This window comes from Pieris rapae, chromosome 18 (assembly GCF_905147795.1).
Source record: "Pieris rapae chromosome 18, ilPieRapa1.1, whole genome shotgun sequence".
Classification (NCBI taxonomy): domain Eukaryota; kingdom Metazoa; phylum Arthropoda; class Insecta; order Lepidoptera; family Pieridae; genus Pieris; species Pieris rapae.
Genome location: NC_059526.1, coordinates 3,678,098 through 3,703,603, shown reverse-complemented (window position 1 = coordinate 3,703,603; position 25,506 = coordinate 3,678,098). Strand labels below are relative to the sequence as shown.

The window sequence follows — 25,506 nt, the reverse complement described above, 5'->3', positions numbered from 1 at the left end:
TTGTATAGTAACAATATTTCATTTCTTTCCGTTTCCTTTTTTCTTATTTTTCAGACTTTACCTAAATTGAGATATATTATGTAAATGTAGTTGTAGTAATTTTGCCTCAGTTTGTATCCCGTTCTTCCATCACTTTTATTAGGTAAGCAATCACCCTGCTGTGCCTGACATCTTAATTGGGAAAAATAAAACTCCATTTATGCACACCCTTGATTCGGCCTAAGGGGCGCACGAAAGACAAAAACACATATAAGACGGCCTAAACATCGTTTCGGCATAGGATGTTTTTCTGATTAAATAATTACCACTGGTAAATTTGGGTTAATACAGTTCGATTTGAATGTAAAAATGTTACACACACAGGTACAAATGTCTATCGAATGTTGGCGGAATCCGTTATTTAAGCAGAAAGAAAGAGTTGAGATTTTTAGTTTAGTTGAGTTTAGGTAAGTTTAAAAAATTACCTGTTAGGGTTACGCTTACTGTTCGAAGTATAATCTGTCCTACATTGTGGTACTTCTGTTCAACTCTGGTTCCGATCCTTAACCATAGGATATCCATAGGTGCGTACATTTGCAAGCCATATGTGAAGAAAACAGCGATTGCAACCAACACTTTGGCTGTCAAAGCCAATCTGAAAAAATAAAATATTAAAGCTGCTGTAAAAATATTTGTTATTTACATATAATTCTGTGTTGTTGTATTGAAACATCTGTTTTATATTGTTATTAATTTAATACCAAACGACATACAAATATGAAAGTAGCTTTAAAGATGTCTCTAAAGACAGATTTTTTATTATTTCAAATACACTAAACAAACACGTTTTCTGAGCGAAAAATGAAAAATGGCCACTGTAAAACCTGACGAATTATACGCTATATATACTTACGTGATATAATAAATGAAAGAGAAGTAAATAATGAAACTTGATGTTATTTATATTTGGTTTAGTTATTTTAATACATGTCATATGTATTATATATAACATATTATGTAATGTATGTATTATTATAACATAAATAATTTAGTTATCTTATTCGAACGGGATCTGATAATTTAAATTTATGTAGACGAATCGATTAATATAAACATGTAATATTAACTTTATTCATTACGATTTTCTATATATTTCACGAGTATATATAAAAATATGGTTTGTGGGTTATTATTCAATTATTTTGAACCTGTGGCATCACACCTCTCGCATGTGGCGATTGTGATGGCGCCATTTTGTTATATTGTATTGGGACTTTTCTTTTACGACTGTTCCTAATGAAATCTTTATTTAATGAATATAATATTGCCACAATGGTACGTGCAAAATATAGCTAGAATTTATAATTTATACGAAAGGTTTGTTTTTCCGTATGTCTTTTGAGGGGTTTTAAAGTATTTTCCCCAAAGTTACAGTCGGTTTTATTTCACTTTATTATTTACATGATACATCTTAGTATTTGATTATTAATTAAATTTAAAACTCCCTTTAAGAACCTAAATATAATAGATTCCATACCTGGCGAACCAATAACGTATATTTGACAGTTAAAAAAGATGCAGTTAAAAGAATCGCAGAAAATTTATTAACTATGTTCATTCCAGGGTTCGGGTACAGTCATAATTTAAGAAAAATTGTTCTTTGTTACCTCACTAACGTTGTGTACGTCGGTGTGCAAAAAAACAAATGAACAAATTGCAATTCTAAGTCAGCATTTTCAACTTTGTTTATTGCGAATTAACTGGAAACTGTCTTTCTAAATGGCTGTTTGTATTTATACCTGCAATTACCCGGTTTTGTTATTTATTACATAGCTCTAACGTTATTTCCATACTATTTATTCTGGAATTGAAGAACCTAATATACGAAAACTAATCAAGCCAGATATATTTAATAGTGGTGTAGGTGACCAAATTAGCTGTTTACGTTATGTCGTTTGATACGTGAATAAATTGTTCTGAAAAGAACAGTTTATACGTTTACGTTATGTCGTTTGATACGCGAATAAATTGTTCTGAAAAGAACAGTTGTACGTTTGCGTAAGATACAAGTGTGTTCTGAAAAGAACAGTTTTATCAGTGTTGTCGCATAGGCTGTAGGCATATCGAATGATCTCAAGAGAGCACATCCGAACGCTTCAGCCGCTGCGCGCAGAAAAGGGTCAAATTTTTGCCGCGCCTCGCTTTTGTTGAAACACGAGTCAGGTAGCGAAAGATCCCTTACGACCACACCCTGCGCGTATTGGCTGAACGTTTTAAGTCAACATGTCATTACTACTTTTAAGGATAGTCTAAGTTTTTTATACAAATGTATCTATTTTTGTAAAATATTATTCATTCTACATTCAAGATTCAATATACACGTTTATATACTCAGTTCCATCTTCAACCTCTTCTCGACAAGTTATTAGGAAGTTTTATTTATCTACGACCAAACATCTCCTAAAGTGGAACACTTCCTAAAGTGGTGACCCCAGAAGAACGCAAACGCCCTGGAAGAACACAAGGCCTAGAAGAAAAACCTCCGAGAAGAACACCAACCAATCGAAGATGTCGAACTCACAAAATTCCGGTGCAGAGCGTCAAGTATCATCTCAATCGTCGAGCCAAGAAGTCTCCGGCATCTCACTGTCGCTCCGAGTGCCACCATTCTGGCGCGACCAGCCGCTACTCTGGTTCTGCAGTTTCGAAGCCGCAACCGCCGACCTGAAACGAAGCCAAGCCCAACTCGCCCAGATGGTCATCGCACAACTCGAAAAGCAAGATATACAGAACATAGCCGATCTCATTTGCTCGCCGCCGGAAGCTGACTACTACAACGCCATTAAAGACCGCTTAATATCCATCTACGAAGAGTCCAACAGTGCGCAAACGAAAAAACTACTGTCGCAAGTCGAGCTTGGAGACCAGAAGCCCAGCCAGCTGATGAGGCAAATGAAGCAGCTCAACAAGGACAAATTTCCTGAGAGCACCATCAAAATGATGTGGCTCGAGCATCTGCCGCCACATATCCGTTCCGTGCTAGCCGTCAGCGAAGCATTCAAAATCAAAACTACGCTCGACGACCTGACTTTGCTCGCGGACAAAATGATGGAAGTACACACGCCGTCTCATCACATCGCTGCCGTCGCACCTCTCGTACCTGCATTACCAATACCTCCAGTGCAACCACAGCATCAACCTACCATCGACACCCTCATCGGTGAAATAAGAAGGTTGTCTTTGGAAGTTGCCGAGGTACGAGCACAACCTCGCGACACTTATCGCAACAGTCGCTCTCGCCACCGGTACCAACAACGCTCGCGGAATGCATCAAGAAATCACCACGAAAGCCGACGTGAATCACCGATGGAAGACCGAAGCCGTAGAAAATCTCCAATGCCGTACTGCTATTATCATAATCGGTACGGTATGGACGCGAAGAAATGCGCATCGCCATGCAGTTTTAAGCCCATCAACGATCAAGCACACGGTCATTATCAGTCGGAAAACTAAATGTAACGCTAGCCGCGGCGGAATCTGGCGTTACCGAAGCATCACACCGCCTTTTCGTTACCGACAAGGTAACAAAACTTACTTTTTTGGTAGACACAGGAGCCAATATCTCCGTCCTACCAAAGAAAAAAGGCTCTCACGAAAAACCATTGCCATTCCAACTCTACGCCGCTAACAACACCGTTATACCGACATACGGAGAGAGGACACTGCAACTCAACCTTAACCTCCGAAGACCATTCACCTGGAAATTCATCGTAGCAGATGTGTCGAAGCCAATACTGGGAGCAGACTTTCTACAGCATCACCACCTAATTGTTGATGTTAAAAACAGAAGATTGATCGACGGGAAAACACAGCTGGTAACAAACGCTCAACTCAGTACTGGAAACATACCTACAGTTCGCAGTATCGACATTGAGCATAATTACCATAATATACTGGCAGATTTCCCTGGGACGACTAGAATCACGTCAATGAAACTTAGTCCCAAACATTCCGTCGAACACTTCATAGAAACGAACGGACCGCCCCTTCACTGCAGGCCACGCCCCATTGCACCGCATCGCTACGAAATGGTCAGGAAAGAATTTCAAAACATGATTGACCAAGGGTTATGCAGACCAAGCAAAAGCCCTTGGGCATCACCGCTTCACGTTGTGCCGAAGAAAAATGGAGAGTTACGCGTGTGTGGCGATTACAGAAGGCTAAACGCGATAACTAAGCCCGATCGCTATCCCATACCACGCATACGTGACTTTACATATCAACTCGCAGGGAAGAAAATTTTCTCCACGCTGGACCTCAACCGAGCTTACCAGCAGCTACCAGTCAGCGAGCAAGATGTGGAGAAAACCGCCATTATCACACCATTTGGCCTTTTTGAGTTTCCACGCATGTGCCCCGGTCTAAAGAACGCCGGTCAGACATTCCAACGCTTCATTCACGAAGTACTGCGTGAACTCGACTTTGTATTTCCATTCGTCGACGACTTGCTCGTAGCATCCACCAACGAGGAAGAGCACCGCAAACACCTACGTACCGTACTACAGAGATTAGATGAATACGGCATTACCATCAATCCATCAAAATGTGTTTTCGGCCAGCCAACGGTTAAATTCCTCGGTCACCAAGTCACGGCGGAAGGAATACAGCCACCACAAGAGAAGGTACAGGCAATCACAGACTTCCCGAAGCCACAAACAGTAGAAGAACTACGACGTTTTCTCGGCATGGTAAACTTTTACCGCGAAAATATCAAAGACGCTGCGACCATACAAGCGCCGTTAAACTCATATCTACACAACGTCAAGAAACGAGATAAAACTAAAATCGAATGGACCGCTGAATCAACGCAAGCTTACGAAGCATGTAAAGAGAGCATTAAAAACGCCGCTTTACTCGCTCATCCGTCTCATCATGCGACACTTGCTATATTCAGCGACGCGAGTGATAAAACAGCTGGTGCCGCTCTCAATCAATTCATCAACAACACGTGGCAACCACTTGGCTATTTCTCGAAGAAATTCACTGACGCACAGACTCGATACAGCACTTACGATCGAGAGCTACTCGCCATCTATATGGCTGTCAAACACTTTCGCAAAATGTTCGAGGGACGAGAAATCATAATATTCACCGACCACAAGCCGCTGACATTCGCTTACACGAAAACAAGCACAAACAGCGAATCACCAAGACGCACCCGACAGCTACTGTATATCAGCGAATTTACAACTGATATACGTCACGTCAGTGGGTCGCAAAACGCAGCCGCAGATGCATTATCACGCGTAGACGCAATTACATGTCCATCGCCTATCGACTACAACTTACTTGCAAAAGCTCAAGAGCGCGATAGCGATACTCTCAAAGCACTAAGTCTACAAAGCAACTTATCATTCAAGGAAATCAACCTGCCCGCGTCTAACACCAAATATTATTGCGAAACATCAACCCCATACGTACGACCGTATTTACCAGAAGAATACCGACGTATCGCATTCGACGCAGTACATAATATTAGCCACCCTGGAATAAAGACTACAAGAAAACTAATTTCGCAACGATACTTTTGGCCTTCAATGAACGCAGATGTCGGCAAGTGGGCTAAAGCATGCATACAGTGTCAGCGCGCCAAAATTCAACGCCACACATCAAGCCCATTAACAACTTTCGCGCCAACCGAACGCTTCGAACACGTGCACATCGATATCGTTGGTCCGCTACCTACCGCGACCACCGGACATCGATACCTCGTTACAATGATAGACAGAGCAACCAGATGGCCCGAAGCATACCCATTATGCGAAATATCGGCTGAAGACGTAGCAAAAGCAGTGTACGAAGGTTGGATTTCCCGTTTCGGATGTCCTAAAACAATAACAACGGACCAAGGACGCCAATTCGAAAGCCGAGTATTTGCATCTCTTTCTCGCTTACTCGGAATTGAAAAAACGCGTACAACCTCATACCACGCACAATGTAACGGTATCATCGAAAGATGGCACCGTGTTCTTAAGGCCGCATTAAAGGCAAGATTACAAACCGCAAGAAGCTGGATCAACGAACTACCAACCGTCCTACTTGGAGTACGCACCGCTATGCGAAGTGACACTGGCGTAAGCGCCGCTCAACTTACTTACGGATGCAATATTCGCTTACCCGGTGATTTTCTATCAACAACCCGTGATGACGTAATCATGGACTCTGCCTACATCGACCAACTGCGCAACGCAATACGGAATTTACAACCAATGCCGAGCCAACCTCATAGCAATACCAAACCGATATTTATACACAGAGACCTACAAACATGTGAATACGTATTTGTACGCATAGACGCCGTAAAAAAGCCATTACAAGCACCTTACGACGGACCCTACCGCGTGCTTAAACGAGACAACAAGGTATTCACACTACAATTGCCTAACCGAGAAATGAATATATCTATCGACAGACTCAAACCTGCCTACACCATCGCCGAGCAAGATATGCCTACGAACACAATACCAAGTAACGACAACAAGCAAACCACATCGAGTGCAACAGAACCACAAAAACAATCAAACAACCTGAAACATCAGAACGACAACGACAAGCAATATCAAAACGACAACCTGAAACACCAAAATGACAACAGCCTGAAACAACTAAACAATGGGAGCAATGTAACACCTACAAGGACAACTCGCCGAGGCCGCGTCATACGCCTGCCGGTACGCTTCGCTAGAGGGGGAATCCTGTAGGTGACCAAATTAGCTGTTTACGTTATGTCGTTTGATACGTGAATAAATTGTTCTGAAAAGAACAGTTTATACGTTTACGTTATGTCGTTTGATACGCGAATAAATTGTTCTGAAAAGAACAGTTGTACGTTTGCGTAAGATACAAGTGTGTTCTGAAAAGAACAGTTTTATCAGTGTTGTCGCATAGGCTGTAGGCATATCGAATGATCTCAAGAGAGCACATCCGAACGCTTCAGCCGCTGCGCGCAGAAAAGGGTCAAATTTTTGCCGCGCCTCGCTTTTGTTGAAACACGAGTCAGGTAGCGAAAGATCCCTTACGACCACACCCTGCGCGTATTGGCTGAACGTTTTAAGTCAACATGTCATTACTACTTTTAAGGATAGTCTAAGTTTTTTATACAAATGTATCTATTTTTGTAAAATATTATTCATTCTACATTCAAGATTCAATATACACGTTTATATACTCAGTTCCATCTTCAACCTCTTCTCGACAAGTTATTAGGAAGTTTTATTTATCTACAACCAAACATCTCCTAAAGTGGAACACTTCCTAAAGTGGTATCTGTAATTTTGAAATTAATTTAACTATTGTGTTTGTTACCGTAAAATTGTAATGGTCTTTAGATTGAAAGCTATCTGTCGTAAATGTGTGAGATATAATGTTATACGTATATAGATTACAAAAAAAAATCAGGGGTGCTGCAACCCCTTTAGGTCTTGGCCTCAGATTTCTGAATCTGTTTCATGATCATTTTTAAATCTAATATCCAAGTAGGTGATCAGCCTCCAGTGCCTGACAAGCGTCGTCGACTTTTTGGGTCTAAGACATGTCGGTTTCATCACGATGTTTTCCTTCGCCGTTCGAGCAAATGTTAAATACGTACATAGAAAGAAACTCCATTAGTGCACAGCCGGGGATCGAACCTACGACCTTAGGTATGAGAGTCGCACGCTGAAGCCACTAGGCCAACACTGCTCACAATGATATAGATTCCAAGAGAACCATTTTTAAGTTAAAATATTGGAACATTCAAAATTTATTTCAATAAAGTATTAATTTAAATCTAATATTTCCTTCTGATTTTGTATTAATCATCAAACAACAATTATCGATACAAATTTTGAAAAATGCAAGACGAATCACGATGAAATATAATATTTTTTGAAGAAGTCCAATTAGGTTAAATTACTAAATGTCTTAATTATTACTTATTCAGTTATTCAGTTAAAAGCTGATAAAATACTTCAGCCTCCTGAAAAGGACGATAACTTTACGTAAATTTCAAATTACTGATGACAGTCCCTCTCTTGAAAGGGCAATAAATCATAATTCAGGTTCCTGAAAACATCTCTAAATTGTAGAAAAAAATTATTTAACTCGTTGTCGTAATATTATGTGTAAAGTATGTACACTATAAAAATGCAGTGGAGCTGCGATGAGGTTTATATGCTTTTGGTATTTTCTTATGTTTAAACCTTGTTGTGTTCAATCAAAACGCTAGCTTATAGGTACACTATATAACAGCACAGCGGGTTTTGTTGTAAATAAATACATATTATATTAATACATAAGAAGTCTCTAGTAAAGGAAATCTATTTTAAAAATTATTATTTTTGTTTTTTGCTAGGTACATGAAGCAGGAAAAAAGCAACTGCCAAAAACGCGTACTTAGTTTTTCATTTTACTTTGTTATGGGGGATAATAGAGTAGTAAACAATTACACAGAACGTGCATATGAAATCCATACAGATAAAATATAAAAAAATAATAATTGTCGATTGATATAAAGTCATATTTTGGAAATATGTTTAGAGCACACAATATAATAAAGAGGAAGTGTAAAAGATGGGATAACTATAACGGAAGAACTAACGAATTTGCTCAGTTCCTCAAAAAGTGTTTACAGTACTGAGCCGCCACAACTCGATGCGAATGCAGCGTATGGCTCGAGACGCGTCCATGTTTATCTAGACAATTTCACCTTTTAAAATTCTTCATGCCGTCTATATAGCACTAGTTTGAAATCAAGTATTTTCCCAGAATAAATGGAAAACCACGCCAGCTGCAAAGAGAATATCGGGATCAGATATAGGCGTTTATAGACAGATTGCTGAATACACCAACAACTTGACAGTAGTCAAGGGCGGCAAAGGTTGTCTCTACAATGGAGCGTAGCATCTTCTCACGTGCTTCGGCACAACTGCGTGATTTCAATACTGATTTCGACCTAAATGTAGCACAATCAATCTGTTGGACTTGATATCACGGTGGACAATGACATTATTATTAGGAGCATAATGGAGGAGGACTTACGAAAATCCTATGAAGAGCTTGGCTTGACAATCAAAGGATTTCACGAATGTCACTTTTGTGAGAGTGTCAGTCCGACTAAGTGATTTAGGAGTAAGTACAAAAATAATCGAGGCTAAGTGTGCCTTACATAAAGGATGTAAGGAGTGTTGGTACTACTTTTTCCCCTACGTGTATCCGATCTAATTTAAGTTCTGTGGGTGGGTGTATATTGTGTTCATTGAGTATAAACGTACCCGATGGGTATGTCAATAGGCGTCAATGTTCGCCCTCACTATATTTGCCCACGCCTAGAATTAACCTTCTAAAAAGGGCACAAATTTTTCGATGAATTACATAGTTTAACGACCTTTTTATTATGAGTTAAGTGAATTGACAAAAGTGCTAATATTTGTTAGCGCTAAATATTTACCTATTTTTTTCATTTTAAATATCTCTTTGCTGTTATTATTACGGGTGTAAATCTTTTATTAGCTTGTAGTAAATTAATTAATAAACGTCTACTTTTGATGTTTAAACATGAACAATTATAAACAACATTCTGTAATCATATTGACTTCTATAAAACCCAATTTAGTTGCTCGCGCTCAGTCTGGTGTAGATAGCAAAAATCCAGTTCAAACGTCTGTATTTGTCAAATTATCGAATATATTGGTTCAAATGATGATTATTAGTGTAATTAGTTTTTTATCTTACACTTTTATATAGATACGAAACTTTTCTAACTGAATTAAGTCGTTAATAGTCTTGTCTTTTACTAACATAGCTTTTACACATTTAAATAAAACACTTTTTTACCGGATTGAAGCTATGTATTATATTAAGTATTTAACATAATTTTAAATTTTTCCGACGTTTCGCGTGCTTTATAGCGTGTGTGGTTACGGTGACTTTAAAATAAGGTTAAATAATTATAAGTATATAATATAGCTAGCATAAAAAAATCTGGTAAAACGTGTTTTCTTTAAATGTGTTAAACCTATGATAATAAAAGACAACACTATTAACGTCTTAACTCAGTTAGAAATGTTTCGTATCTATATAAAAGTGTTAGGTGTAAGTCTTTGATGGACATATAAATCCTATTTTAAATTCAATTTAGAGCCCGACCTTTTCGTATTACGGCTCTTAGGGCCTGTTTCACAATGTATGGATAAAGTGCTAAATAGCTATGCAACACATAAATTATTCGAAAGATAAAAGTTCCAAATAAGATACTTCGAATTGCATGACGTATAGCGCTACCTGACAGTCGTAAAACGCAAAAATACTATTTATCATACCAATAAGTAACAAATAGCTTATTTGGAACTTATCCGGACATTGTGAAACAGGCCCTTAGTGTCCGAGTAAATATAATGGTCACTTTTTACTGTTATATTAATTGGGTTGGTTTACATATGTGTTGTGTCTTACTAATAAAGTAATATCAGTTTGAAAGTACGTTGGCTCGTCGCTGTTTTTGTAATACTGATTGAAGTAATTTGAAATAAGAATCTTTCTTATCATTTCCTGATGAAACGAATTGTGATGTGGATCTTTTGGGGAAACATATTATCTTTAAAGCGGACAAAGTGAATATTATTTTGATAATGATTTCTACTCATTAGCTACCATCACTGTTCTATTTCATATGTATCTGTCTCATGGAATGTTTTAGCCTATAATCGGGTTCTAATACTGAGATTACCATTAAAAGGGTTTAATTAATATTCAGCGTTAAGCATGAATTCGGAAAACGAATTACTTGGGTAATGGATTTTAATCTGTATGGAGAACGGACAAATTTAATCAAAGTTCTTATGTAAATTTTGACTCTCTATAAATTAAGGAAAAAGCGTAGACTAAAAGAACCTAATCCGAGAATTTTATGATGCTGAAACGTAAAGGCTGTTTTTAGGCTTGACTCAGGCTAACAGATGTATTGACATCTGTTTTCCTGAATAAAATATATTCTAAGTAGTACAATTTAGTTTTATTCACACAATATGGGCAATCCCATATTTTATGAATAAAACTAACAATGATGACATCATCAGTCATTTTATTCAATCAGTAAAATATTATATCATAAGCATAAAATAAAGACTATTGAGGAGCGCAAAACATAATTTTAGTAAAAATAAAGTGATACAGAAGTGTACGATAACTTATTCAGGCGAATAAAAGCAGAGGCATTATACAAGATAATTTTAGCAATAGGTGAGGCATATGAAATGGACAAAGAGCATGTTGGCCTAGTGGCTTCAGCGTGCTACTCTCACACCTGAGGTCGTAGGTTCGATCCCAGGCTGTGCACCAATGTACTTTCTTTTTGTGCGCATTTAACATTTGCTCGAACGGTGAAGGAAAACATCGTGAGGAAACCGACATGTCTTAGACCCAAAAAGTCGACGACGTGTGTCAGGCACTGGAGGCTGATCACCTACTTGCCTACTAGAATAAAAATAAAATGATCATGAAACAGATTCAGAACCTAAAAAGGTTGTAGCGCCACTGATTTTTTTTATGAAATGGACAAGTAAGTCTGACTTATTTTAAAAGAGACTTCGCAAATAATATGTTGCGTCCCGTTCTATTTCAAGATTTACCCCTTGGTGTACACTGTACAGCTTGAAACTCATATACTTACTGAAATCCCATGACGCCACCGAACTTCTAAACAAGGTGCGGTAAAAGTACCTGGCTCGCAATAAAAGCGACGCCCAGTCACGTAGTCTCGATTTTGGAATTCATTAACTCTGTATTCTGAGCGCTACCGCCGAGTTGAAAATAAAAGTTGCCTCTATTTCATCCCTACATTTAGACTGACTTTAATTACGAATTTATAGGAAGATGACCTTGAACGGAGATCTTAGCTATCAAGGTGTATTCCCAAACGTCAAAAGGTACTGTAAGTGGTTTCTCAATTATAATTTATACCATAAAGTTTTTGAAATTAGATAAAAGCTGTCAGGTGTAGCAGACGGTAAATAAAATCTATAATTTATATATAAATATAAATGAATCGCAAAATTTGTTGCTAAGCGCAAAACTCGCAAAAAAACTAATTATTGTTTATATTTATTCCTTGAACTACGAGGAAGAGTTTTATAAAGAGAAAAATTTAGAAAAAATATTGTTTTATTTAATACTTATGTTTTTATTCCGAAATAGCGAACAGTCTCTATGGGGTAGAATAGCAATTTGTTACAAATAATGTTGGTATGAAGCTACTAGGTAAGCTAAATAAAAATTACGGCGAAACAAAGTTTGCGGGGCTAGTTGTTATTCTCTCTTTTTGAAACAGCGATTATAATTCGACGTGAGTTTTTTTTAATTTTTTTTTGTAACTAGATGTTTGTGGCTGCAAATATTACACAATGCTCCACGTGAATGGTACTACAAGCGATGGATTTGCCTTCAATTGCTGTAACACAGATCTATTTAGCTAACAATTTGCGACTGAGTACAGTAATCTATTGTACTCAAGATACTGTTTCTACTGCTTTGCAATCTGCGTAAAAGCGAAGCGATTCTTTTCCGACGAATCGCCTCGAAGGCACCAGTATGAGTTTCGCAAACATGTCGTATCTCATACAAAAGCGTGCCGGTCCCAACAGAATACTAGACGTTATTAAATTGAACGCGCAGTGCACTTAGGGACCCGGCAGTACAGGTAACCCTTTGTGCGCTTGTTTAGAAATTAAGTCAGTAAGCCTTTTAATATAAATCACTACATAGTATAAAACAAAGTCGCTTTCTCTGTCCCTATATCCCTTTGTATGCTTAAATCTTTGAAACTACGCAACGGATTTTCATGCGGTTTTTTTAATAGATAGAGTGCTTCAAGAGGAAGGTTTATATGTATAATTACATCCATTAAATAGTGGAAAAGTACTGTTATTTTTGAGGTTTCCAATGTAATGTCGTAAATAATTACATTTTTTCCGCTTACATTGCAAACGCAGGCTGAACCCTACGAGTTTTATCAAAATAATGTACTAAGTATTGTACACATTGAAAAGGTCTACAGAAAAGTCCGTGATGGTATATGTCTATCTCTAATGGATAACCCACATTTTTATATACAACGTTCACAGATTTTCTGTAGTGTATTTAGTATCAGCATTGCACCCGTGCCAAGCCGGGGCGGGTCGCTAGTCATATAATATTTTCCTTATTAATGAAAAATAAGAGTCGCACGTTCAAACCACATACTGAAGTAAATATCAGAAATGCTACTATTAACAAAAAGCTTGATAAAAGATAAATAACACTACACTCAAGCTTTACAAAAAGGTATCCATTACCAAAGATAATTAAAATATTAACAACAAGTAAAATTAAGTAGTAATTACTTTAATTGTGTTTACACATTCCTACGGTTCAAGACGGTCAATAAAATTGTACTCATCGTTTGTATTTGGTATGTATGTTAGTAAATATAACATCTTAACACTCAAAATTCCTTCATTCGGGGCTGGGGTGAATATTCTACAGTACATATTAAATAGACGAGATTGAACTTCCTTGTTTGAACCTCAAAGTTAGAAGCGTGTTTACTCATGCAATATACTCTGTAGCTTAAGTTATTTTATATTATAAATGTATTTAAGGTAATTCTAAGTTTGTTGTAAAAATTAATAAGAACTGATTTCTTTATCGTTGAGTAAGCCCACAACGAAAGTAATATAATATATTAGTTAATAATACATTGAGCGAAAACTTTCTCGCGTTGGGATCATTTTCACGTGTAACAAGAGTTACAAAATTGCCGCCATTTCACAAAAACAAATGATAAATGAATGCAACGTAAGCTGCATTAGGAAAGGGTTCTAAAATTGAAATTCAAAAAAGTTTTTATTTGCAATATTTCTAACTGGCCAGTTCTAAACATTTTCAGTGTTACCAGCGTTCAATACACCCTTAAATGGCATTACAACACAAACTGTCGCCATAATCTACTCTCAGTCTAGTTATCCTTGAACTTTACATAATTTCATATACTATCAAAGTTTTGGTTAATTGATCGAAGTTCATCCTTCACCGTATGAGCAAGTGTGTGATGCGCACATAGAATAAACAATCTATTGGTTCGAACAGCCGGGGTTCGTATCCACGGGGCTTTAGGGAATATAGTTACACAACACAGTCTGAAAAATAATTAACCAATAACTATGCAAATTATAATTATAATCTTAATATATAATCCATTTACTCCATATCCATTCATAAAGAAACAAATTGGATTTCTTTTTATTAAACTAGTAGTGATTATATACAATAAAGAGTGTTTTAAGGAAATCACGACTTTTTACGAAAGCGGCAATCAGTAATCATATCAGTAATCGGTAATCATAAATCCTCATATGGGCACATGTATCTACCATTTTGAATTTGAATTAATACATTAGTCGCAGTTATGATCTGGCAATAAATAGTTTATTGGTTGGACAATTTGTATATAAAATATATCAATATAATTGTAGTTAATTCTAATATACTAACCTTAAAATTTAATAATTAAAATATATTATTAAAATCTACCATTTTCAAGAACAATTTGAATTTGTTCCAAACACGTGCGAACAAGTAACCCTTATTTATAATTAAATACATAATTTAATACCAGTTTTTAATTTTGCGTCACGAACTGATAATATTTATGTATAATAATGTGATTAAGTAATGGCGCCAGTATGATATGTGTTCATATAACCGCAGATCAGTGAACAATTATATAGGTAATTAAAAGTAATATCCTGCCTCCAAGCGGAAATAATAATGAAAACTTGGTTGTGAAAAATACTCATATAAAGAAACATCCGCTGCCCATGTTCAAATATTCTAGTAATTATAGTAAATTATGTAAAATAAAATACATACTTTTCATCTTGAGGCAGATTCAATGTGATGCTTCCAAGCACTTCCTCTCCATACTTCATGTAGCCAAATATGCCCATGACACCATAAAGAATGACTACAAGTACCATGGTCATATTTAAAACCCCTGGACACCCAAGGAAGTCCTGAGGCTTCTTCATTTCGTTTTCTACTGGCATTACAACATTAATACCCTCCATAGCAAATATTGCTGTACTGAAACAATTTTTTTTGTTATATTTCATGAACACTTCCCTAGAGTCAATATTTAATAATCTTTCAACAGTATTAGATATTTATTTAATATTTTTAATTTAATGTAATTGAATTGATAGTGTACTATTCTATTTCTTAAATAAATTACGAATAATTACAGCTTGGATCGGAAGAAACTCCTCTGAGATTGGAAAGAAAGAGTAAGATCAAATGAAAAAATGAAAAAATCAGTAGCACTATAACCTTTTAAGGTCTGTGCCTAAAATTTTAGTATCTGTTTGATGTCAAATAGACAAGTAGGTGATCAGTTTCCTGTACTATGCGCACAAAGAAAATCTATCTAATAAATAAATCTATTACTGCACAGCCAGGTATCGAACCTACATCAGATATGAGAGTCGCACGCTGAAACCATTAGGCCAACGCCGCTAAAGCCGTCGTTTCGTCAGTAATTTTACATTCTCTGAACATTTATATTTATTGACGAATGAGTGTAGCTTTTATTCACGTAATATAAATGAAACCTTTCATAATTGCTACCTTTATTAAATAATTAGCGTGTTTACGCAATTTGTCGGTTCGACATAATATTATAAGTATCAAAGGATATGATTAATTTAGAATTATTTCGAGGTTTCTCTAATTATTTTATTGGCCAAATACGATTTTTTAGTAAGCAATCTCGATGCGTAATGAAATAATTATAGTTTAAAATGTTTTATAAAATTGTAATGATCGGCCAAACCTTATTTCAATTCAATACGTATTAAATACTTGGAACGAATGAATGGGAATAAACTGTTTTAGAAAAACCTTATGATGAATCTAAGATTTCAGTTAATCAAATTCAAATTATATTATCAGACGTAGTCTGCATACTTATAATCGTGTAATATTTTTTTTAAATTCTTGGAAATAAAGACGATTTTTTACTTAATTGAATGAATTTAGAGTACATAAAAAACCATCTTTTATACCTTATAAATAAAGGCCATCCTTCGATACCCGCAGCTAATTTCACTTTGCTTGTATCCGGTAAATCTCCAAACGTGTAATAGCAAGTAATAGCAAACGTTATTAACAGACATACGTTGGCTAGGAGAGAAAACGGAACCAAAAACTTTAAGTATCGCACTTGAGTAAGCAATACCAGGGGTAGCAACAAAATTGCGCAGTAACTTTCGACTGAGTACTGTAAGCTTGTTAGATGATCCAGTATCTGAAAAGCCAAATAATACATACATTCACAACATAATACATGGTTCTAAAGCTGTGTGTCAAAATATACAGTAAATTATTTACTATTTATATTTTATTATGAACTATTGTTTGTCTCAGATTATGTTTGTTGTTGCGACTATTGATCCGTCACCAATAATAACAATTGCAATTTAGAAATATATACAATTTTTAAATTGCACATTTGTACTTCTTAGGGTCTGTTTCACAATGTCTGGATAAGTTCCAAATAAGCTATTTATTACTTAGTGGTAGGATAGTAGTGGTGTTTGTTGCGTTTCACGGCTGTCAGATTTAGAGCGTCATGAAACACGAAGTTATTCGCATCTTTTATCTTGTAAATAATTTATGTGTTGCATAGCTATTTGGTACTTTATCCATACATTGTGAAACAGACCCTTAATCTAGATTGTCTTTTATTTTTTTATGTCATTATCATTGATGGATATACATTACTTTTGTATGTTGTGTGATCTCTGTAAGTCTTTCGTTAGTGTGCCTTTTTAAACTTTATATATCATATTATGTATTATAATATTTTTGTTATTGAATAGTGTTTGTAAAGTAAATTTTGCGGTTAACATAGAATATTAGTAATAGATTCTTATCGACGCTTCTACATCTTAATTAATATAATAATCAAACCATAACGTTTAATCTCGTGTACAGATAAGCTTAATTGGTGGGTAATTCAACGTTTGATTGAACTGGCTTAAGGCAGTAAAATCTTTTTAATTGGGTCACGTACAATGTTACGCTTGGAGATATTTTATACAGCGAGTCTTGTCTTCCTACACGTCGCTTCCATTACCATTTTGATAATATAAAGAAATGCTTAAAATGGGTAGCGTGTGTATATACAATCAATGTTATTTATTTACCTTTGACGCACGCAGTAATTCGGTTTTTAAATAACTATTCGCAAGAAGCTTGTTTTAACAGATCAACACGTAAGCGTCCCACACTAATTCAGGTTGATTGCGAATTCTTAGGCATTATCTTACCTCTAATATACGAAAAAAAATAAGAACGTTGTCGATTACAAAGTGACATCTTTTGCTGCTAATTATGAAACAAGAAGCTAAATATACAATGGATATTTATTGCGTATTGCTCATGTAGTATACAATTTATTTTATTTTAGTACGACAGTATAGACAAGTTCCTACTTCTTGTGGGATGAATTCACATGATGACTTGTATATTGCAAAGAACAATGGCAGCGATGTACTTCTTAATAACTATTTTAGTTTATACTCTTCAACATCTTATACGGATTTCATTATAACCCTTTAAATAAGCAAGGCTATAAACATAACACCACGGGTTGTTATGTTTCGTGCTGTGTACTTTCTTGAGCGTAGCAATATTTAATAGGTAGCAGGCGTGAAGACTTCTTTGTACTACTTAGACAAGTCCATACATAGACATTTTTTAAACCAGGCATTAAATAAATATGACCAGGCATAAAGAGCCGCACGCTTAATCATAACTACTCATCACTCCGTCTGGTCACGTATATCGCAAAGTATAATCTACAAAAGAATCTTTATATTCTAGAAATACATTTCTGCGGCGATTGATTAAAATCAGGAAAATTTGAAGCAGATAAAATTAAAAATTTGTTTAATTATTTTGAAATATAAAACTCGAATAGCCGCGCATGCTCCTTTTTTGGAAAAATAGGTTTTCCATTCTGATTTTTAGCTGAATTTCTCATATAACTCTCTTCACGGTTTGTTAAAATTACCTCATTTCAGAATTAATTTATTATAATATTATGCAGTGGGTGTTTTAATAAAAATATGGTGAAAATGAGGACAATTAAATATGTATGTCAGAATGTAATTTTCTAAAACAATAGAAATTCTTTAAGTAAAACCTTATTACTGAGTACTGTTCCATTATATACTATTATATTATTAATTTATTGGTATATTTTAGTGATACTTTAAACTGCTGACGATTACTGTTCTCTTGATATATACGTAATGGATAAATTAGTAACAGCCGTTGTACCGCGTAAGGATTAATCAATTACATTTCTTAGATGCTAAGATTGGGAATCTTACGTGCGCGATTTTCTTACAACTAAAAGTTTGATACCTAAATGTATTAAACAAAAAATAAATAAAAAAGTAAGATATTACAAATACAAACTCGATTTTCTATTCATCTTATAATGATAAGGATAGATAACAATTCAACTGGTATTTTTCCTTGCCTTATCTATATAGTAATAGTACAGTAGCAATATTTACAATGCTTGTCTTTGAATTCATTTACCTGTATACCACTCGGATTTATATTTAACATTTAAGAACTATACTAACTGGAACAAAATATTTACGCCAAAAACATTGTTATCTAATAAAACCAGAGCGTATACTACTCCTGAAATCACCATCTAATCTGACCCTTAACTAAGATGCTCGTAAAATAGTTTGAGTTACAAGACAGTTATATCCATTAAGTTAATAAAGCAGATAAGCTACTAAATTTAAAGTCCGACTAAGACCCGGTGCAGTGGCATTGGCTTTTTATTATTCATTAGCAAATTATGAGGGATTAGCATCCATAAAATGGCTAACAGTCTCCTAATAAACCGGCAGTTAACTTCCTATTCGACGTCGTACGTGTAGTAAATTATACTAGTTGTATGGAAAGTTTAACTGTCCTATAGACGTATAAATACGACGCGACCTATGCTAAGACTCTAAGGTAAGATGGAGTTGTGATGTTACATTTTAATACTTACTATTATTAATACCAGTTTAATCCTGAGTATTGATTTTGAAAATGCTTTCTTTCTTGGTTTAAAGAGGGTTTATTGTTGCATTCTGTTTCATAGTATTAAATTATTTAACTGTATGTCATGATCATGGGTTCTGTAATGCGCCTGCACCCGTACAATGCAATCGCGTCGATCATCAGTATGTGATTTATGAAGTACCTATAATATCCCCTGCGTACATGGTAAGTCTCAATAGATATAGACAAGGCACTGTGACTAAGTCCGGGACCGTTACTTTTACCTGATCTAAGACCCGCAGAGCTATTCAACTCCTATAGGATAAACAAGGATAAAATATTTCGAGGATATACTCAACTATAGTTCCTAACATTAGTTGTAAGAGTGTAGTGTGATGTAATACGGTGCGCAAATATTGTAAATGACACTTAAATTAATCTTAGATTAGTCGGATTTTGACGCTACTGAAAATGTCTTTGGAAATATTACGTAAAGCATTGGTAAGTATTTGATATTTAATTAAAAAAGACCGAATAGACTTGATTGATGTGATTGATAGGAACAGATTCCTTGAGTTTGGGGCGTGATAATGAAGAATGCGTTTTACGTTGAAGGTATATCCTGAAATTGGCATGTCATAGATTATATAAACGACATGTGTAATGCTCCTACTTGCTCTAAGTCGACGTGGCTAAAGGTATAAAATCTATCATCTGTTGCCTAGATAGAAATAGTGGTATAATTTTTTATCATTATTATTAAGAATTTATGTATGATACAAATAGATTTTCATATGGCGCCGAGAAAAATCCTCTAGCACGTAACGGTATTAAGGCTTTATTGCGTTGCTATAGAAACCAGAAGCGTTATAATTTATTGTTTTGTTAGATATTCTGAATATGCATATTTTAACGAATGTATTTTCAATGTTGATTGAGTGACTAATTTAGTGATAATGATAGGCTAAAGAAATATTTAACATATGATAAATAAGAGCAGAAGCAGGTTAACATGTCATATGTACATACATATTTAGTATTTAATAAAACAAAATGTATTAGATTTACATCTACTAAAGCCAGATATTGGTAAAGTAATTAAAGTTAAGGACAGTGAATAAAACTTTGTTGACAAAACTGTATTTCTAGGCGTATTGATAGTAAACTTAATGTGGGCTCCACACGTAGACACTCTTTCCTATAGGTTAAGCTCTGCAGCATATGCAATGAAAAAAAAAAATTGACAGTTTACCGATCAGAACACGTCTAAAACTGTGTATCATAGCTACTTTCACGGCGTTATGTCATACGGTATTCTACTGTGCAGTGATGCAGCAGAGGTCCAATCCATATTTTTACTGCAGAAGCGGGCTGTTCGGGGTATTTCTCGTGTTTTCCAAAGGACATCGGTGGGGAATTTGTTTAAGAAATTAAATATTATGACAGTATACGGTCAATATATTCTTGAAGCAGATATGTAGACAAAAATAAACGATTTTTAAACAAATGGTGACTTTCACTTTTTTATATAATTTTGTATAATACTCGAAATATAACTAATTTTAGCAAACAACCAACAAGACAAGGATCTAGCAGAACGACTTTTCACAAAGAGCTCCCAAGCGAAATTAGAAAATTATCATTGAATAAATTCAAAGCTCTCGTTAATTACCAACGCTTTGTTGATAATTAAACTTTTCTTTGACGAATATTTAAATGATCCTAATCCTTGACTGATTTGCTCCAGTTCAAACAATTAGTATGACTAGCGATTAAAAAGAGTGGCGGAGAGTATTTTGACCGCTCTACACCCTTGCGAACTGGTAAATATTAATTTAGAATCAATTTAATATCATGTCTGTTGATGTTCATAAGTGGTTTACCTATATGAATAAAGTTATTTTGCGTTTGAGTTTAGTTCGATTTTTTATTTTCATAAAATATTTATACTTTTGTAGATATTTTGTTTTCTTGGAAATCTTAATTATTATTTATAATTTCATAAGTGACTTATTTATATATATAAAATTCCTTTCTTTAATACTCCATAACCTTTAAACAGGTAAAATGTACTTACATCTTTCAAAGAAGAGGCAATGAAGATCACATAGACGCTGGTTCCTCCGAGACAGACTCCGGCCATCGAACAGTCAGCGAAATTCCTAGAAAGAGGTATTTCGCAGCGGTATTTATTGAGGACATTTTAATTGGAATTCTAAGAAATTTCACTTATACTAAAAAAACTATTATAAAATGGGCTAAAACTTTACTCCTAAGAGTAATTTGTACGTAAATTCGTTGGAATCTCTCGGCTCGAATCATACAATTCGGATTTTTAGACTAATGATTTTCGAGCGATTAGCATAGTACGCTTGTTGAAATCTGACAATAGTTGTTCAAATAAAAATGATCATGAAAAAGATATTCAGAAATCTGAGGCCAAGACCTAAAGAGGTTGTAGCGCCACTGATTTATTTATTTATGTATTAAATTACACGTCTGGGCTATTTATATATCTTATATCTTTAAACGAGCAATTCTTGTATATATATATATATATAATTGGAATCTCGGGATCGGCTCCAACGATTTTTATGAAATTTTGAGTTTTGTTTTCCTAGCTAGATCGATTTATCGATCTTTATTTAGTATTATAAATGATACTAAATAACAAAAAGGTGGTGTTTGAGTAGTCCCAATTTAAACTGAAAAATGAATCTTCCTGACATATATCGGCGAATAATAATACTATTTTTTTAAATTGCTTTAACGACACAACAACACTAAAGCTATTCCAGCATATATATTCTATATTGTTCATATTTCATCATTTTATTAGTATGTAATTCGTACTTAAATATAACTTCCAAAAAACACAATTTATAAAAAAATAAAAATACCGAGCAAAGCTCGGCCATCTAGGTACTATATTATAATTAGAGAATTAAAAATCCTATATATATATAGGAATTTTTTTTCTTTAATTTTTAAATGCGCCCTTGTTGCATTTAATTGGTATCGAAGTATTATAAATTGATTTATGATTTATTATTATATATTATAATTATTTCATGTGCGCTGAATCCTTTTGTCATTTCAAAAACATTTAGCAAAATAGAAACAATATTTTATTGTTCAATATTACTACCCAAATAGACAAAGCAGACGCATTGTATAGTTTTCGGACGTACATCAGTATTTTAATTAAATTGTTTTGGAGTCATAAATTGATTTCGAACCATACGCAAATACTTTATGGATTTACAAAACCTCGAGAGTATTCTATTCAGTATACACTTATATTACAAAGTTACACTATACATTTATATGTAAAGTATGTGTAAAGCAAATAGTTCATAAGTTTTTACTTACTTTGAACTATGACCAAACGGAAATTCTACTAGATGTAATAAAATAATTTTCACATAATATATAATAAGAATATATTATGTTCTTAGGCATGTGGCTGACACATATCCACAAACACCCTTTTAACACTCACTAACCCGCGCATGCGTACCCTCTCCCACTATCACACACACATACACACACCCTTACAAACTTGCATACAACTTCATTTCTACTAACTTCTAACAAGTTGACTACTTTGTTTTGTTTTTCTTTCCTCATTAAAACGTTAAATTTGTTTGCCTACCCATTTTATGTATGTACTTTTTGTTACTACTCAATATGCCTTTGCTATGGAATGGAAGCCTGGTTCTCCATATCACCTAGTTTGGAAACCAGTCTCCCAATACCGTCACAACTTTATTATTAATTTTATTATTGTAAATGTTACATGGGAGAAAAATAAATAAATAATAATTATTATATCATTCTGTAATTTAGTACGTTTGTTCTAGTCGTAAGTTATAATCAATGTCGACTAAAATAACGACCTAAGATAACTTAGACTTTAAACTTTAGTACCTATGTTTTAATTAACATACCGTACAGCTACGGAATAACGCCTCAATCTCCTCGGTCCACGCTCGAAGACTTTGGCACACGTGTCTGTGTAACTTAGTGAAGCGACCCTGCATTCTTGGCAAATGTCCCGAGATGTTTGGACCTAAAACACATATATTATTATTAATATTTTATACATAAGTTATTACACGTCACCCTAAAGCACATTTTGCGATTTTGAACCAAACGAAGGTGTGCAAAATATCGACAACTAGCGACAGTTATTTTATCATATACTATACAGATACTCTTAACACTTATTACATTTTAATTGAAATAAACATTCATACTATACGGAAAGCTTTACCTTTACATCATTTAAAATAATTGGGACAAAAATACAGTAAAACAAAATATGCATCAATAAATAATGACAAAAAGAACTGTGTACATGAATAATTACATATTATTTATACCAAAGTAAAACTTTTGTCAGTATACTCAAGTTAACAAAGGGTCCGTAAATCAATTAATTTAAAATTCAATAATTTAATTTCAAAATGCATGTACAGTGTCCTACTTTCAGAAGGTTAGTTGCTGAAGGCACAAACATTAACGGCTGATAATTAAATAATGTTTTTGTACATATCGTTATGCAAGTATTGACTCTCTAGCCAATACTTGCATATCAATCAATCTATACATAATATCAATCTCTATTGACAACCGATTTTCTATGGTAAGGCAATAGTCGAGAGTTATCACAAACTATGACTTGCGTATATTAAAATCCATTATGTTTTTGACATACAGGAGTCTCACTTAGTACAGACTATGAATATGAACTTGAAAATGACATATTGGATTTGTTACATGCAAACACACTTAGCACAGTCTCGCGTTCTGCATTATACTCTTGATTTTCAGCCTAGGTTGTCTCTAGCGACACACAATTAGACTAGATATGAGTTATAAGTGTTGAAAACTCAAAGGAAGGAAATCCAATCAAAACAAATTTGCTTGAAATTATGTATCAAAACTTATGTTTTAATTGATGGAGTTATAATGTGTGTCACTTGGGAATTGAATTTCAGGCCTTGTTAAGAACGCCGGGGGCGTTGAATATAATCCAGCAAACTGGTTTCAACCAACTTTATACATTATTGAAACTTTATATTATGACATATTTTGGGTTTCCTGACGAGCTATTCTAAAACGTTAGAAATTTAGTTGCAAAACCTTTTAATAGACAAGGAAATAACTATTTTGGCTTTCACAAGTGACGTAATTGTGTCCAGTTTTTATTACTTTATTAGAATTATCATTTCTTTGTAACTGTTTGAAATCGCTAGAAATAGTTTTCATTTAAGCGCGTCAAACCTGGTCACACCGATAAACAAGAAAACAAACGGACTGATAAGAAACAGTATGTCAGAATAGTATCGAATGGAGTTTTCTAGGTCTGAAATTGAAAGGTAGAGTAAAACTAGAATAAAAAATAGAGCATGACACAGTTTAGGATAAGCATGTTACTTCTAGTAATAGATTGAGATGAAAATGGACTGGACATATTATGAGAGAAGACAAAGATAAATGGACGAAAAAAGCGACGGGCTACCTCGCTATGACAAAAGAAAACGAGGAAGACAAATAAAGAGATGGAAAGATGACTCCGTAGAGCAGCAGGCCTATGTGGCATAAAGCTAGAAACAGAAGAGTGGAGGTTCTGAGAGGAGGCCTATATCCAACGACAAGCTTTATACAGGAATTAATTTAGTGTTTATTAAGTAGTACTTCACATTTTTATGTATTTTACTTTCCATTTTGCTTTTATTATTATTAGGAAAAGTTGCCTTTTCTCGAAACGTATAAATAACTACACTTCCCAGTAGGTTACATAAAAGTACATGAACTATACCAATCTATTTTCCCTCAAACGAAATTGGCCTATCATCGGATTAAATCTGTTACGGAGCCATAACGGAGACCTTAAGTCATTTTCCAAAACACTTAGGAAGATTAGGATTGATCGAAATTCTTAACAAACTTTCATGAAACTTATTATTTTGCTGAACCATTTTCTGAAACTGACAAGCTTTAAACTGTATACGAAGGAAGTTCAATAGTAATGTAAAATGTTGTTTAATAGTAAGATAAAATGTAATATATATATGTATTACATTTTACATTACTATTGAACTTAATGCATTGCTTGCCTGTGCAACAAAGTCGTAAAAGAAAATTCAATTATCTAGGATGCTAAGTACATTACATATATATACAAATAAAAGCTAAGAAATAGACAGTAATTTATCTAATTATACTGAAGAGCAAAAGCATTTTACGATTGTTTTACTGTTTTAAGATAATTACGGATGACACAGTAACAGTTTGACGAATGTGTAGAACGAATTGATTACCACTCTATTCGCGGTTATATGATGACCTTGGTAACAGGTAATATTATCATTC

At 34.6% G+C, this 25,506-nt stretch overlaps 1 protein-coding gene across 2 annotated transcripts in view; it reads right to left on the bottom strand.

The window, feature by feature from the left end:
- Positions 1-25,506, bottom strand: part of LOC110999608 (proton-coupled amino acid transporter-like protein pathetic) — a 43,146-nt gene that overhangs the window by 3,879 nt on the left and 13,761 nt on the right. For both annotated transcript variants that reach the window (XM_022268745.2, XM_045632042.1), the window contains 5 exons: positions 23,076-23,197; positions 21,203-21,287; positions 16,113-16,354; positions 14,923-15,135; positions 465-634 (listed from right to left, as the gene is read on the bottom strand). In XM_022268745.2, the coding sequence (XP_022124437.2) occupies positions 465-634; positions 14,923-15,135; positions 16,113-16,354; positions 21,203-21,287; positions 23,076-23,197 (832 nt within the window). The remainder of the gene's footprint in view (positions 1-464; positions 635-14,922; positions 15,136-16,112; positions 16,355-21,202; positions 21,288-23,075; positions 23,198-25,506) is intronic.